Genomic DNA, 17,054 nt, shown 5'->3' with positions numbered 1-17,054 from the left:
AAAAAAAAAAAAAAAAAAAAAAAAAAAAAAAAAAAAAAAGAGCTTTCTAGTCATAAGGCCTCAAGGTGTATCCTTTGGTTATGCAACAACTTCCTAACGTAGTTCTCCCAAAGGTTTAGATCCTCAAAATGAGATTGTTTGATAGCAAGGCATTTTTATCCTCTACTGCTTAAAACCATTCTCACCCTTAACCACTTTCCCTATATAGATACCCCAGTAAATAGCTGTAAACATCAGCATTTCGTGGGCACATCCCACACTTTAGAGTTTATTTGAATGGAAACCATTGCAGTGCCAGGGAAAAAATGACTCAGAACCAAGGCTCTGACTCTTTCACATGCATCTACTTACAGACTGGGAAAAAAATCTGATACTGTTAGGCCTTAGCACCTCAGTGGTAAATGCCAACTGGTAAATAGAGTTCTTCTCTGAATGCCTCTATTATAAGCAACCTATCCACAGGGTTCAGATCCAGATAAAAACCCTTCGAGAGGGTAAAAGATACTATGATGTGGAGAGTGGGCTTTTATTGTTGGGGTTTCAAAATGCTCTGAGCGGAGCACAAACACTCTGTTTCACATACCTAATAGAATTCAATCTAGATAAACTGGGCACATGTCACCTGAGGGGCTTCAAAGACAATATTTCTTCAGACATCATTCATTCCTTCTACTCCTTTGGTGCATCTGTCTCTACTGACAGAAACTCTTATTTTTTAAAGAAACTAAAGCATGAAAAGAGAGTGAAAAAGCTAAAAATTGATTTGGCAACAGCTAAGCAAGAGGCTGCCCTCACAGTCCTGGAACTAAATGAGAAGATAGAGACTCTATGTGAAGGAAAACCAGCCCCTAGAGGTCAGTATTACCACGTGACAGTTACAAGCTGGCCCATCATCCTGGGTGATGTATACAGTTGTTTTATTGGCAACAATACAAAAAATGAGGCCACAGTGCTGGGCGGCATCCTGACCCAGCAGCATGCTGGCCTGGCCTGACCCTCAATCGGTATGAGCAGAGAGCACATGAGCTACTGACTCCAGGCTGGATTCCCTTTCACCTTGAGCAAGGCAGAGAATGAATAAGCTGAAGAGCTGGATGGAAATAGATCTGAGAAGTGTCGTTGGATGAGCTGGGTGGCAGTGAGGGAAAGACAGGGCCTAAGAAGGAAGGCACGACACCCTGAGCAGTGGGGCTCTGGAGTAAAGAGGAGCACAGGCTGGGAGAGTAGAACAGGCACCAGGAAGAAAAGAGGTTCTTCTATCCATAGATGAAAGAACCAAAAGCAAATCAGAAAGGCTGGTTGGGAATGATATCTGGGTAGTTCAGAAAAATTTTAATAGCCTCATTGGTTTTGATTTTTTAAAGAGACTTCTCCAACTAAGAGACTACAACTACACATTGAGGGAGAAAAAAAGCCACCTCAGATTGTCATCATTAGCAATACAAGTTCACGTTTAATACTATGTGCCAGGCATTTTGCTAAGCACTCCATGTAAATCCTCAGAATAACCTCTGAGGTAAGTGCATTCGTGAATTCCACAAGAATAAGCAGAGGCTTAGAAATGTTAATTACCTTGCCCCAGGTTAGACATGTGCAAGTAATACTTGGGTGGTCAGCCTCCAGAGCAGCAACCTGCCCTGCACCACGGCAACAAGGACAAGGGTTCAGTTCCCTGTACTAGCCAGCTGCCAAAAAAAAAAAAAAAAAAAAAAAGGGTGCCTTTGATAAACTGACATTTCCTCCCTGCTCTATAGCAGCAATACCAAACTTTATTTCTGCCTGGTGGATCTCTTGCAAAGCTGAGATAAATGTCTGAAATAAATCTCTTCCTTTGATGTATGCCACTCTTGCAAAGCCAGGAACATGCCATTGTTCTTAACCTGGCTTCCTTTATTACTCATGCGTAATTCTGGAAAAAGAGGAACAAAGTGGAAACAAATGCAGGAGGAGGTAGGAGGCGATATGGTGGCTTCAGAAAGGGAGACACTCCCAGCATCCTTCAAGCACATACCAATGATCAATTTTTTTTCTCTTTCAACAAAATAAAGACAGTTTATAAATTTGCTTTTACTACCATGGAATGTAAAAGAATCAAATCCATTAGAGAATATTATGTGTTTAAAGTTCTTCATGCGAAGGCATCATAGCAGATTTTTAATTGGTTGCATAATAAAAAGCTGACAATGGTCTTGGAAACCACAGAAGAAAGTTCTCCAGCTTACTTGAGAGGTTTTCAACTTCTCAACTGCATTTTGAACCTAGTGCAAAAAATATTATTGCAAGGTATCTAAATCTTGTTAATTTCATTTTTGACAAAAATAATATTATTTACTGTCTAAGGCCAACTTTGTCCAACTTTTTTTGGATATTTTGATGTCAAATTTAAATAACACAGAGATACCAGGACTGTAATCGTCTGGGGGAGGGGAGAAAACATTAAATTCTGCCTTTCCTTTGTTGCCCATTTTTTCCTCTATATTTCTGTTTGTTTAAAAAAGCTATCAGTACAGAAAAAAAATAACCTGATATATTTATGAACAGACAAAAATTTAAACTTAAAATAAAACCAGTCATTCTAAGGTCCATTATAGAACAAAACAGTGACTCCCTTTTGGACATACACGTTGTTTCTCTTATTTATGGGAGAAACTGAGTTGGTGAACTCACAGATAGCAGTAATATCTTAAATATTTGTACATTCTTACTCTCCCATCAGCAGATTAACCCTAATTTGATAGTCCAGGAAATTTTCAAAGCCATCATACCCTCAGAGTAAAATTAGTTGGCATTCTCAGAGACCTTGGTCACTTTGCCTTACCTCTCAATTCTCTTCAAAATAAAGTCTGAAAACATGTCCAGTATCTTTAACACACAATGATCCCCATTTAACAACAGAACAATTAGGGCTGACCCACCCACGCTGACACATTTCTGGACCTAGAGCACCACCCCTCCCCTACTTACCTTGCGTCCTTTTATAAAATGTTTGTTTTGGGTTCTCATACCTCTGTTTGCAAATGACAGATGCCCCAGTCATAACAGCTTAAGGAGGAAGGATGATTTCTTGGTACATGTAAACAAATCAAGAAAGAGCACGCCATTAGCCTTAGAGTCCAGTAGATTCAGGGCCTTCGATGCCATCAGGACACTCCGTGTCACTCCTTTCTCCTTCTCTCTGCACTGAGACTTCATTCTCTCAAGCTGGGTGTGAGAAAAGACTGGAAAGATGCCCATAAGCAGCTATGGGCTTCCCTCCTTATTCTCTCTCCACCAGACAGGAAAGAAAGCATTTTTTTCCCACCAGCTCCAGTTAGAAAAAGTACTAGAAAGACCTCTGTCCCGGCTTGTGTTGGGTACCCATCTCTGGACATGAGCCAATCTTTGTGGCCAGGGGTAGGGAACTATGGTTGGACAAGCTTTGGTCATGGCCACTGGGTGGCAGGGAAGAGGGAAGCAAGGGTGGGGAAGGAGAATGTTCTGAGCGGCATCTCCCACCAGAAGCCCGGAGTTGGACTCGGAGAGCACCTCTTACTTAAAGAAAGGGATAGCCCATTACTGGAAAGAAGGAGTGATGGACAAAACCAGCATCTCCAATACGGTCTCAGCTGGTGGTCAAGTTAAAACATAATGTAACGCTTAATGAGTCACCCATGCCATGGGTATTTGCACTTTAAAAGTATATTCTTCATGATGAACAAAAGGCCTTCATGATCCAAGAAATAAATCTCCACTGGTATAATTTCAGACCCTGTAATAGATGGAGAATGGATTACTTTGGGAAAGGAGTCCCCTGCTACCCTCCATCAAGTGACAGATACATTGTCCTACTCTGAAGGCCTGCTGTATTGCAACAATTCATATTGCAAGAGGGGAAAAGTGTGTTCATTCTAAGTGACATGCCATGTTACCTGGATGGACATAAAACTACTTCTTTGTTATAGTTACAAACTGATGCTTACAGTCCTAACAATGAAATGAAATATTGTCAAATAAATGAGAACTCCTTCTCCTGAAGTGTTCAATTTTTCCTTGTTTGGTTCGTTTTCTAAGCAACCAATTGGTTGCTGTTCGGGTCTTTCTTATGATCAGAGGGATGTGCTAGAATATTAGGAATATTTTTAAGCATATTTATGTTCAAATTGATGAAACAGCGAGTTACCAAACTTTATTTTTCCCCCACATAAGCACAGTATACTACTTTGTTGGCTATGAACTTAAATTACCTCCAAGGAAATAAATGATTTAAGTCATTGGAAAGTTCAGCTGAAAAGAAAAACACATTTATTGTAAAACTGGCACAGCAGGAAACTTACTTACAGCCTGAATGTTTGTTGATTTTACTTTGTGCAAATAATCGCAACCCCAGGCAGATTCCTTCCGTCTTCCACAGACTGCACCTGAAGTGCTTGCAGCTTTATTTACTAGCAGAACTCAGTGAAATACCTATTGTACCCCTTCAAAGCTTGAGTTTACTTTTTGGTATATTTCAGGATGCAGGAACCTAAGTTAAATTTCAAAACAATCTTGCCTCCTTTGGCTTAGGAGGACAAAGGTAGACTTTGCAAAAGACCTTAGTGGCTAAGTCCTATGTTTGGTGCATGAGTGGTCAGCTGATTTGATGAAAGCCCCTACCTTTGACCAGAACATCAGGAACCTGACTTACAGTTTTCAAGCTAGCATACTTAAGGAACACATCCTTCTGGACTTTTTCTTTTAATTTCTTTTAATTCTTTTTTTTTTTTCTTTTTTGTGACCGCACTCTCCCGAGTGAGCCATGGGGTCGGCCCTTCTTTTCTGCTAATATGCACAGCTACCATGTAAAGTATCTAGCCCCCACATACATGTATGTTTCCATCATCCCAATAAAAGTTATGCCAACTCTTAAGTGATCTCTTGGTTTTACTCCCATTAAGAAGACACTCTCTATGTAGTGCTCGCATCCCAGTGTAGGTATATTCAGGATTCAATGTCTAAATCTACCTAGTCACACTTTTGAGGGGAAGCTTGTAATAGGATTGACGTTTTAGTGATTTTTAGTCACAAAAGACCAATTTTAAATACCAGACAACTTCTCCCACTAATTTTAAGAATCAGACTATTGCCATCCTGCATTCTTGAGAAAGTCAGGAGATATTCTTCTTTGTCAACATCTCAGAGCCAACTCTAATCCACTTTTTAAAGAATATCTTTTGTCATGATGCCACCCCCAGGCACTCAGCCCAAACCTTCCCTCCTCTGTAATGGTCTTTTTATCTCTCTTTCTGCAAACTTCCCCAGGATCAAAACTGCACAAGTAGGTGTTAAGAAAACAGGGATTTGGGGGGTGGTGAAAATATTCTGGAATTAGATATGGCAATGGTTTCATAACATTGTTAATATAGTAAAACTATTGAATTGTACATTTTCAAATGGATAAAATGATGCATTTTATGTTATATGAATTTTATTTCAATTGAAAAAGCAAGTAAACAGCAATTAAAATAATCCTCACAAAGATGTAATGACTAACAAACCTGTCAAGTGTTAAATATTTAAAATATTTAAAAGAAAATTTATTTTAAAGAAAGTGCACTGATCCTAAACAAAATCTTGACTTGGTAGAATTCTAAGCATTTAGAGAAAGGTCATTTTAATATTTATTGGAGTAAGACCAGTATTGAATAGTTGTCCATTTGTGTCTAGGGGTTTTAGACAATGCCACCCTCTTCTCTTCTATTTTCTCTCACCACAATTCTTTCAAAGCTTTTATTCCCCAGACTAGGAAACAATTACTTGACCAATAGTCCTGCACTCAACCTTCTTTCACCCCTGAATGTAGATATTTATTTTGCCAGTCTACCTAGAGTTTTCTAAGAAAATGACAAGGCAGGCCCTGAGATCTCACTGTTCCAACTGTTGGGACTCTGTCAAAAAGCACCCCTCACCACGCATATCAACAGACTGCATGGGGTTCAGTCTGGTATTTAGTCAAAAGCACAATCAGGCAGCCTGTACTCCCTGCTGCTGCCAAGGGTGTTACTGTCTCGATGGAAAATGACAAGAACTTACAGAAATCATTATCCCATCATTTGCAGAGAAGAATTTTCTTTAAAAGCACTGGTGTTGAATCTTCAGATACAGCAGCTACTCCAAGGTGGGTTATTTTACATTTAGACCAATAAACATCAGCAGTTAACAATAGAGAAAATGATAGAGCACAGGAGAGATAACATCAAGGCGTGCTTTCTAAATATAACAAGTTCCTGAGGAATTTTAATATTTGTCTCACAGAAATAGTTTATATTTATCTTTCTGATCTCTAGGTCTCATTCAGAGATTGCCTGTCAGATTGTCTCTTCCTTTGTCCACTCAGTCTTTTCTTGAAATAGAGCTGCTGTACCCCAAAGCCAAAGTCTTCTCATTGACTTGAGAAGTTCCCTCAAGGATAAGCATCTGCTCCAGGAGTCCCTGCAAAGCTTAGAGATTCATTGCACAGAAGAGCTCAAGAAACATTATTTCTTCCAGCTGAAAACTGTGGTCTAATTCAATATGTACAAATTTAGGTGGTTCTAATTTCCAAAAGGACATTTCAGATACCTTTAGGCCTAAAAAGCATTGATGTAAAAACTAGGCATTGATCAGGACTTGGTTGGTTGCAAGTGACAGCAACCAAAATAAAACTAATTTAAGCAGAAAAGGAATTATTTGCTTCAGAGGCTGGTATGGAGGCTGAGCCTTGGGATTTCTCTACTGCTCACCTGGCTGCTCTTCACCTCTTGGTCCCGTCTCGCTTTTGTAGGCATAGATCAGGCAAGGGTCCCCTGGCTGCACTGGCTTAACAGTCCGTAGTGAAAACTTATTTCTGCCTGCTCAGAACCACTTCCCTTTTCTTTCAGTAACAGAAGCATGACTTTCCTTTGAAGAAGTATCCCTCTCCCAATCTCTGCAGTCCTGCAGGATTGTCAGTCAAGGTGCCCCTTTCCTGCTTGGTCCAGGAGAAGGCTTGTGACTGGCTGAGGCAATCACTTTTGTTCTTTTCCAGGAGCTTAAATCTTGAGCTGAGTTGAATGAGGGAGGGCAGAAAAAGACTAGGGCTGATTCATCCTGGAGGTTGGCCCCTGGCCCCTGAGGAAATTGTCTATGGCTTTTGGTATCTATATCCCTATGGCTGCTTTCCTGAGGTCTGATTGATAAGGTTTTTCTTCAATAACAAAAGTTATCTTATATCTTTCCATATATCCTTTTTCTTTCTTTCTTTTTTCCCCCCTAAGCTAGTTAACATTGGCTTATAGTACTCTCAACCAAAAACTTTAATTCATACCCAACTCCAGGGATCAGAGCTGCTTTCTCACAGTCTATACAGAAATCTTAGAGAAGGAATTTGATTGACACTACTTGTGTCACTTTCTTACCCCTTGGATCAATCGCTGTGACTGAGGTAGTGAGGAGTTATCATGGACCACTGGACCACACCTGGATCATGTGCCAGAGGTCAAGGGCAAGGGAATGTTATCAGATAAAAGAAGATGAAAAAGCTTTCTGGACAGAAGACAAAATATATCTCTCATGGTCTTCTATAGTCTGTTTTAGTTAAACCTTATAAACTTGGGGGCTGACCCCGTGACTCACTTGGGAGAGTGCGGCGCTGGTTGTGCTGAGGCCACAGGTTCGGATCCTATATAGGGATGGCCGGTGCGCTCACTGGCTGAGCGTGGTGCTGACAACACCATGCCGAAGGTTGCAATCCCCTCACCAGTCAGAATAAATTAAATTAAATTAAATTAAAAAACCTTATAAACTTGGAGAAGAAAGCCATTCACTATTTTATCTTGTCAGGAAAATATATAATTTCTCTCCCTATCATTTCAGACTGCATACTTAGGCTCTTCCTTCGTGAGAGGTCTGGAAATCTATTTATTTTATACTTAACAAAGGGTCAGAAGATCCATTCTGAAGTTTTTGGTTGGGGTCCAGGATTTCCTAGTTACACCAGCTGTGGGAATTCAATGATGTCAAGGTCCCCTCCCTCCTTTGTTTGCAAGTCTAATTTTGGAATTATACCATTATCAGGAAATGGTGTTCCCTTCCTTCTGTTCATCCCTTAGGAATTATTTTTATTTTTATTTTTTTTTAAAAGGCTCCTGGCTTCTGTATCCCGAGAGGCTGGATGAAAGGGCAGGCACCAGCTAAATGTCAGACACAGCACGTGGGAACTGGAGCTTGATCAATTACAAAGATTTCCTACTTAACCATGGAAACTGCTGTGATCCCCAGAAGAGTGTGTATTGTTTGGGAATGTTGTTAAATAACTTGAACTAGAGCTGAGGAGGAAGATGCTTTCTTCCAGGAAATATGCAGAGCAGTCTTGGGCACTCCTTTGTCAAACATCAGCAGATGGACATTTATAATGTCAACATAAACTGAATTGGAGACTTTGGGGTTGCAAACAATTGTCAGCCAGCTGTCAATACTGGTGCAGCTGTCCCCGGTATAAACCTCTTGTTGACAAAGTAGAAAAAGTGAATGGTGTTCTCTCCTCAGCGCTCCAGAAATCTCATTAGTACCTTATTTAGTGACTTAATGTTTCCTGGCAGAAGGCTGGGGTTAGAGATTATCTACATTGGTCACATGAATAAATTTGGAGGAAACAGTAGATACCTTTTGGGAGCCTGAGCTCCTCAAATCAAATTTAAGAAGGATGCACAGAACCAGATTCTACTGGACAAGTGGCAGCCTGCTGTTTGAAGACACAGGATTTACTTCTGGCCAGTGAGATAGTGTTAGATATATACTCTTATGTATATATTATACACATACCCAATGTGCATTGTGCAGTCTGGAAGAATATTTGTTTTCAAAAATACACTAGCTTGGACCAGATTACTCTACTATGGCTCTAAATCCCTCAATCAGAACCACAATATGATATTTTGCCAAAGAGCATAAAGTGAGAAGAAATAAAGAGGAAATGTAAGAGGAACAGCATTGTTCCTGAGCTGCTAAGCATGCAGTTGGATCCCAGAAAAGTGTGTTAATTCATGCTGGTATTATAAATGGGGCCTACGAGACTGCAAATGTTACTGTACTTCTGCACATGATTACCTTAATCCCAGAAACTGTGGCTGAAAATGTTGACCTGATTTTCCAGTAAGAGCTGGAAGTCCTGCCATGCCAAGTTGTCATTTCAATTGGTGTACACCGTTACAACATCTGCTCCACAAAGATGGTCTAGTCATGTTCCAGGGGCCACTTTGTTCCATGGCCTTTCCTACTGAATAAGGAAGGAGCCTTTTTCCTATCCTAGAGAATTTTTAATGGAACTTGGCAAACAAAGAAAAGAGGAGCCCTCAGCCACAGACTGAAGCTGTGCTATTATAAACTGATGAATTATAACTCAACAAGGTAAATTTCTGACACAAAGGAAATGAAAGGATTCGAGAGAACAGAGAGATACATGTATGCTTCATGAATGGAAGAAAACAGGAATTCTTAAGAGCCTCCAAAGATGGAACATGTACTTAACAAGACAGGTCAATTGGGATAAAACTTATTAACTTAGTTCTGTAGAATCCCTATTTATAGAAGAATATGATGGCAAAATTTTTATCATACTGAGCTGTCTATAATAGGATTCCAACTTCAAGTAAAGGTCTCAGCCTCTGAATTGACTCACAATATGTCAACCTATTTGACAAACAGTCCCTTTCAGTCCCTTCATCCTAGCTGAGCAGAGAAACAATTTTTATGGCTTTTAAGGGTAAATAGGTCTTTCTAACTCTGGATGAATGCCAACACCTTTGGTCTTATCCCAGGTTGCTAAACAAATTTCTGACAAAAGGTAGTTAATTTTCAATATACTTTCATTTTATTTTTTTAAGGTATGCCACAACCAGGCACTATCCACTTTCATTTTAAATTATATATGAGAGTACTTCAAAAAGTTTGTGGAAAAATAGAATTAAAAGATAATATGCCTCTTCCCATGAACTTTTTGATGTACCCTCTTACGTTAATTAATATATAATTTTTATTGACCATTTTTAAAAGATTAACTGGAGTTTTAAAATGAGAACTCCTTTAAGATGCACTTTTCATTTCCAAGTTTTATTATATCATATATCTATAGCGATCATATTGTTAGAACTAAAAGTCAGGTCTCTACCTGACATAAGTTCTGACATAAATATAAATTTACATTCATACTCAAAAATATTTCAAGTCAGGACCATCTTTAAAATCAGGACATGATATATTATCACTGTACTTATACTTCAAATAGGATTGCACAAGAGAATGAAAACGCAGCATTTAGTTAACTGATCTCATTCATGGATATTAGCTGCTAACTGTCTTGGGGTCTTAGAAGCAAAGGTTAGTAGAATGTAACTACACAAATTCAAGAGAACATCAAAGACACTCAGGGAAATACAGAGCTGACTACTCTGAAAGTGAGAATCAGTGCTTATCTTTTATTAATAGTATCAGAAGAAGAGAAAATGTTAGAACCAGATCTTGTATAATCCATTGATCTTAATGTTATAAACAAAATTTTCAGATGGAAGCAGCTATTATTTTCTTTTCTATATAAATCCTGAGTCAATAATTGAATTTGAGAAAAGATGTCCTTCTCTTGAGGTTGCTTTTTGATCTAAAGCCAAAAGGAAGTAATCTATTTAGCAGAAGCTGTGGGTTCTAAACAAAAATATATATGTGGAAATATTGGCAAACAAAATTAAGTACCTTAATTTATTTGTCAATAAAGCAGTATCTAGATGCTAAGAATTCACTTCAGCATAAATTCAAAAGGAAATGGAAACTGGTTTGAAGTTTTCTTTTTTCCTCCCCCATGAGTACGTGCTGATACACATTTTATTTATATTAAATAAAAAGGCTTTGGTTCTTTGAAAACATTCTTGAAGGAAATTGATAGACCCATCAGTCTTTTGTTGCCTATTAGATCAGTTTTCCTTTTGGTTAATTTAACCTAAGGCAGTAAATAAATACTCTTACACTTTTTTTTAGCGACTGGTTTGACATGTATATTTTTATCTTGGTGAAATTTTATTTGTGGTACTCCTGGATTTATTACATGCATCCATTGTAGTAAACACTATTTGTTACTTATGAAAGTTAAGCAAGAGTAAAAAAAAAAATCTTGATTAAACTTCAAATCAAGGGATGGGGAAAATGGAGATTATACTAGAAAAATAAAATCCACATGAAATGAGTAAAATCCAAACCTAACTGAAATGTGATAGCAGTAGCTCCCACCATATGCAACCATTGGGAATTTCCCCCACAGTGCCACTCTGCTCATATCCTGCAGGCTTCACACCAGGTACATATTTCTTCTTTCTTGGATACCCTAACCCTTTACCCTAACCCCACCCCAACTCCCTTCATCTTCAGACTCTTCTTCAAGGAAGTCTGTTGTGACTACCTCCATCACCACTACTACCTCCCCACGCTTTCCTTGGGCTTTCCATGAGTTATGAGCCCATAAACCTGTGCACACTGTAGTAACAACATCTATTATAAATATCTCTTTGCTTATCTTTCTTTACCAGTAGGTTGTATGTTTCCTGAAAAGGAACAGAGATGATGTCTTATTTTTCTTTGTATCCACAGCTTAGCACAGTGCCTAATGCTTGATGGTCATGAAAAGTTGGATAGATGGATACTGAATAAAACTTACTGGGATTCTGTCTTGGTGTACTATTGCTTAATATATTTACCAATTGTGAGGTGATGGAGAGAGTTGGCTTATGAAATTAAAAAATTTAAAGCCACCCTAGAGGCAGATTTACCAGGGAACAGATTGTACTTTCAGGTTCCCAGTGATGTCCATAGGATCACTGGTACAGCTATTGACTCCCAGGTTTAATGAGGTTATCAAATCCTAGGATTGGTTTGAAACATTATTCTTTCTTTTGCACTGCATTTTGACTTACTTCTGTTATTTTATCACTTTTCTCTTTACTATTTCTACTCATATACATGGCATATGCATATATTTAGAAGGCTTAAAATCTGGAGCTCAGTGCTCAAATCAGAGCTCTGTCACTAAATTGGCCAATCCTGTAAAGCTGAAGTGAAGATTAGTTCCAAAGTCCTCTCTAAGGTACTGTTTAAACTAGCCGACCTCCCCCTACCAGCACCTGGCCCTTGTATCAGCCATGCCTATGCCTCAAGCCACTTTGACCCTGTCCATCATGAAAACCATTTCCTGAATGCTTCCTGACTTCCTTTGGCCCTGTCACTGGACAACAGCTTTATGATTATTTTTTTAGATCCACTATTCAGAATGAATTTTCTGGTTCTCACTGCATTCCTTGCTTAATCAATATGTCCTTTGGTGTATGTATATTCAGGTAATATACTGCTCAGTTCTGGTCCAGCCCTTGGTTAGCACTCTCTCCCATGTGGCCTGAGTTCCTGTCAAGTTGGTCTGGTTCCCACAGATATCAAGGTCTCTTAGCATTTAACCTTCAGTGGTCTTGCTCATGTCCCCTGTTGCTTATCTTCATTTGTATCTTCATTATCTAATCCCTTGTCTCATTGTTTCTTTTCTTTAACCATCTCAGTGCTTTACATTAAAAGCTGGTTAATTACACAGTAGGACAGTTTTGGTAATGTCACTTTCATAGCCAGAAATTCTTCAATGGCTTCCCATTGCCTGTGAAATAAAATTCATACATTTCAACCTGACATTCAGGGCCCCCTGTGAACTGGCCTAAGCATATCTTTCAAGATCTGTTTATTAAAACATCCTTCCACACACTCATATATCCTGTCTCCATCACTTGCCTGACAGAATATCTGGTGGAAGCCCTCTCTCTCTGTTCTCCACTCCTGCCTGTTTGGTTTCACTTTGTTTGCATGATTATAAGACCTCAGATGAGCGTACAACACTGCCCAACAAAGCAGCCATGATTTTTCCCAGTAGGTTGTGTTCTCACTCTCCAAAACAAGTACTCTCTACCCTCCTGCCTCTCCTCAGACTTCCCTCCCGCTCCTCGCATGTACACCCAGGGGAATGACCTCACCTATGACTCACTAAAAGCACAAAGTTGTCCGTGAGGAACTCTCTCATATTTCCACTGCCAAATCTAAATTCTTGCTTCATGTCTTCACCTGTGTTCTCCTGATTGCCTTTTGTTAACAGTGGAGAAAGGGTCCATCCTGCCATTCAAGGTCTGTCCTCCCACCAGTGCTCTGGACACATTGTTCTCACCTCCCCAGCTACATCACTTATTTACCCTGTCTCTACCATCATACACTCCTCTTTACTAGCTCATGCCTACCTGCATAGGAGCATGTTGGCACCTCACATGTCTGCAAAAACTTCCTTTGATGCCTTGTTGCTCAGTCCCTGGGTCCCACTCTTATCTTAGAATAAGGTAAACATTGTGAAGAGATTATCTTCACACACTGTCTTCACTTCCTCACCTCCCGCCCTTTTGCTGTTTAATCCGCCACAGTCTGGTTCCTCCCACCCCACTGAGATGATGGTACTCAACGGAAAGTGGCCTAATCAAGACCCTCAGCAACCTTCATGATGTTCGACCCAATGTAAACGTTTCTGTGTTCGTCTCGCTTGAACTCATAGCATCATACAACGCAGATGACCACTCCTTTCTCCTGGACACATAGTCACTCTTGGCTTATGGCAAACCACTCCTGGCTTTTCTTCTTTCTTATTAGTTAACCCCTTCTCTGTCTAACTTGCTGAATCCTATGCTACAAAAGATCTTCAGGACCTTATGTTATTGCCCTCTCTTCTTCTATATCTTCAGTTTCTCTCTGGATTGTCTGATTCATTCTCACCTTAAATATCGCCTATAGTCTAATGATTCCTAAATTTGTATCTCAGGTCCATATCTATCTCTCTTGAAGTCTGGATTCATATATTTGTAGGTGAACTTTATATTTCCTCTTGTCTAACTTTTTACCCCAAACTTGCTTCAAACACGGTCGTCCCATATCTTCTCTCATCTCAGGCAACAGCAACACCACCTACTCTGTTACTCAAGCTAAATAAGTTGGTAAAAAGAAAAATTACAAATCAGGTTAAGCACAGTGAAAAAAATAAATGGACTCCTATGATATAAGATAATAGATTGGAGTAGAAGTAGAGAACACATTGATGAGGTAGAAAAAACCTTTCTGAGAAGGTCAGAAAAAAACCATTCTGGGCCGGCCCGGTGGCGCACTAGAGAGTGCGCTGCTTGGGAGTGTGGCAGCGCTCCCGCCGAGGGTTCGGATCCCATGTGGAGACCGTTCCCGCTCACTGGCTGAGCAAGATGCGGGCGCAACACCGAGGGTTGCGATCCCGTTGCCGGTCAGTAAAAAAAAGACAAAAAGGAAAGAAAACAAACAAACAAAAAAAACCATTCTAAGAAGGAGATGAGATTTAACTGAAACGTGAAAGTATGACGAGTCAGGCACATAGAAAAACAGGAGAAAAGCATCTCCAAAAGGGAATAGCAAGTGTAAAACTATTTCAGGGAAATGGCTTGGTGTATTTCAATAATAGTCACAAATCTAATATCCTTGGAGCAACATAAATAAGGGGGAAAGTAGCAGGGGATGAGGGTGGAAAGATAAACAGAGACTACATCAACTGTAAGTATTCCAATAGTCCAGGTAAGAGGTGGTGGCGGCTTGAACTAGAAACGTAGAATTGAAAAAAGTGGATTTAATCTTTTTTTAAAAATTAAATCTTTTTATTGTGGTAAAATGTAAATAACACAGTATTTATCATTTTAACCATTTGTAGGTGTACAATTCAGTGGCATTAAATATATTCACAGTGTTGTATGACCAGTACCACTATGGATAGCTCCAAACTTTCTCCTCATCTCAAACAAAAATGCTGCCTGCACTCATTAAACAATAGTTCTCCTGTCCTTCCAGCCCCTGGTATCCTTTATTCTATTTTCTGTCTCTATAAATATATCTATTCTAGACACTTCATTTAAGTGGAATCATACAGTCTTTGTCCTGAGTATGGCTTAGTTCACTAAGCATGTTTTCAAGGTCCATTCATGTTGTGGCATGTATTGGAATTTCATTTCTTTTTATGGTAGAATAATATTTCATTCCAAAACCATGTTTTGTTTCTTCAAAATGGATTTAATCTTTATTTTGGAAGTAAAGTTAGTAAGAGTTGGTGATGGATTACATGTGGGGATGAAGGAAATGAAAGAAACCGGGGTGATTCCTAGGTTTCTAACTTGTGAGAATAAGTGACAGGAGATTGATTTAATGAAATGGGGAAGACTGGGGTTGGATATTTTGTAACTCCAGTCAAACTGAATTAGAAGTCATAACATGCTGGATGGTGGAGCATTCTTGAAGCATGCAGCCCCATGACTTTTAAAGGATGAATATGAGTTAACTGTGTTGAGTGGTATGTATGGAAAAGGGAAACTTTCACACAAAATTCCATACATACATGACACAGAAGAAAATTTAAAAAGAATGAACCAAATGGTAGAAGTCATGTAGAACTTTGTTTTATTCTTTTTGCTTAGAACATCCTCCCCTAATTCCCTATGTCCCTATCTAAAATTCACCTGGGGCTGGCCTGTGGCTCACTCGGGAGAGTGTGGTGCTGATAACACCAAGGCCACGGGTTCGGATCCCATATAGGGATGGCCGGTTGCTCACTGGGTGAGCGTGGTGCTGACAACACCAAGTCAAGGGTTAAGATCCCCTTACCGGTCATCTTTAAAAAAATAAATAAATAAATAAAATAAAATAAAATTCACCTGATCTTCAAGACCCAGGTGAAATGCCAGCTCTTCAGATCCCATTAGGCACTTAGGTATGGTCTTAAATCAGCATTTCCCATCTTTTAGCTTACCTAAAAATTTTTGCCCATTTTTTTCCTATTGGACCATAAACACTTTCAGGGCATGTATTACATATTTAGCATATTAATACCCTCCCACAGTACCTAGTACCATTACTTTGCATAAAGAAGATTAGCAATAAATGTCAAGTTTTCAGCTGAGTACTACTATCAGGAATGGGAATGAAAGATGTTGTGCAAATTACTAAGCCTAAAACAAGCCAAGAGGCCTTAAAGAATGTTGGTTGGTTACAATAATTATTATTTGAAGATTTTTAATTTAAGTGGGTTATATCATAATTAAGTTGTACAATAATCTGATGCCATTGCATTTTTGAAGCAATGGGCAAAGCCCCTAAATTAGAAACTAAACATCACAGAAATGTATTATCTCAAAAGAAAAGGTAGACAATCCTGGAATAATTAAAGGGCTGTTGTTTGTTGTTTTGTTTTGTTACCATGTAATTCTGATTACATCAGAAAGATTAATCCTTGAATGGAACTAACAGAACAAAAAAATACAGATGTAGTCATTTCTAAACTTATGTAGAAGTTGGCTTAGTATCTAAGATGTTGACATTAGTTGATATGTAGCTTGGATATCCAAATGCCTTACAATAATCTACGTAAACTTGAAATGTATTCCCATTACAATGACGAGTACTTGCAAGTATGTCTGTAGATTTCAGATACATAGACAATGTGGAGAGAATTCTAAATTTTATCTTCACTGACTCTAATAGCTCATTATTGACAACTGGCAGTGGGTTTCTCAGACATCATCTTCTCGTTCAGTTTTATAAAGATGTGGCATCATTTTAAATGATGTTTTAAAGAGAACCTTGATAACTACAGATATAAATAAGGTACTCAGAAATCTGTATTACAGTTGGCCAAATGTTCAAATAGAGATTTTATTTTTTTCAAAAAAGGGTCTGGTTAAATATAATCCCACAGCTCAGGGTTAGGAAGAGAAACAGTATAGAGTAGGTTTATGTGAAATGAACAGAGAAAATAATGCTCTCCATTGTTTCGAGTGACAAAGAATTGGCAGGAATCCAAATACCACAGAAGACAAGATTAATATTAAGTATATCTGTCAACATCCTGTTTGAAAATCTCAGCCAGGATCAGAGGTATCTGATAATATCCAAAGGGGGTTTTGCCTAAGAATGAGTCATAGTCTTGTTAGCAGAAAGTCCTAAAATATCAATATAGG

General features: G+C 38.9%; 1 protein-coding gene across 1 annotated transcript in view; it reads left to right on the top strand.

The window, feature by feature from the left end:
* LOC103589059 (interaptin-like) overlaps positions 1–17,054 on the top strand; it is a 153,599-nt gene that overhangs the window by 82,201 nt on the left and 54,344 nt on the right. The window contains exon 5 of the mRNA XM_008570931.1: positions 722–854. Within this exon, the coding sequence (XP_008569153.1) occupies positions 722–854 (133 nt within the window). The remainder of the gene's footprint in view (positions 1–721; positions 855–17,054) is intronic.

This window comes from Galeopterus variegatus, unplaced genomic scaffold, assembly GCF_000696425.1.
Source record: "Galeopterus variegatus unplaced genomic scaffold, G_variegatus-3.0.2 Scaffold645, whole genome shotgun sequence".
NCBI lineage: Eukaryota > Metazoa > Chordata > Mammalia > Dermoptera > Cynocephalidae > Galeopterus > Galeopterus variegatus.
This window is presented reverse-complemented; position numbering and strand designations above follow the sequence as displayed.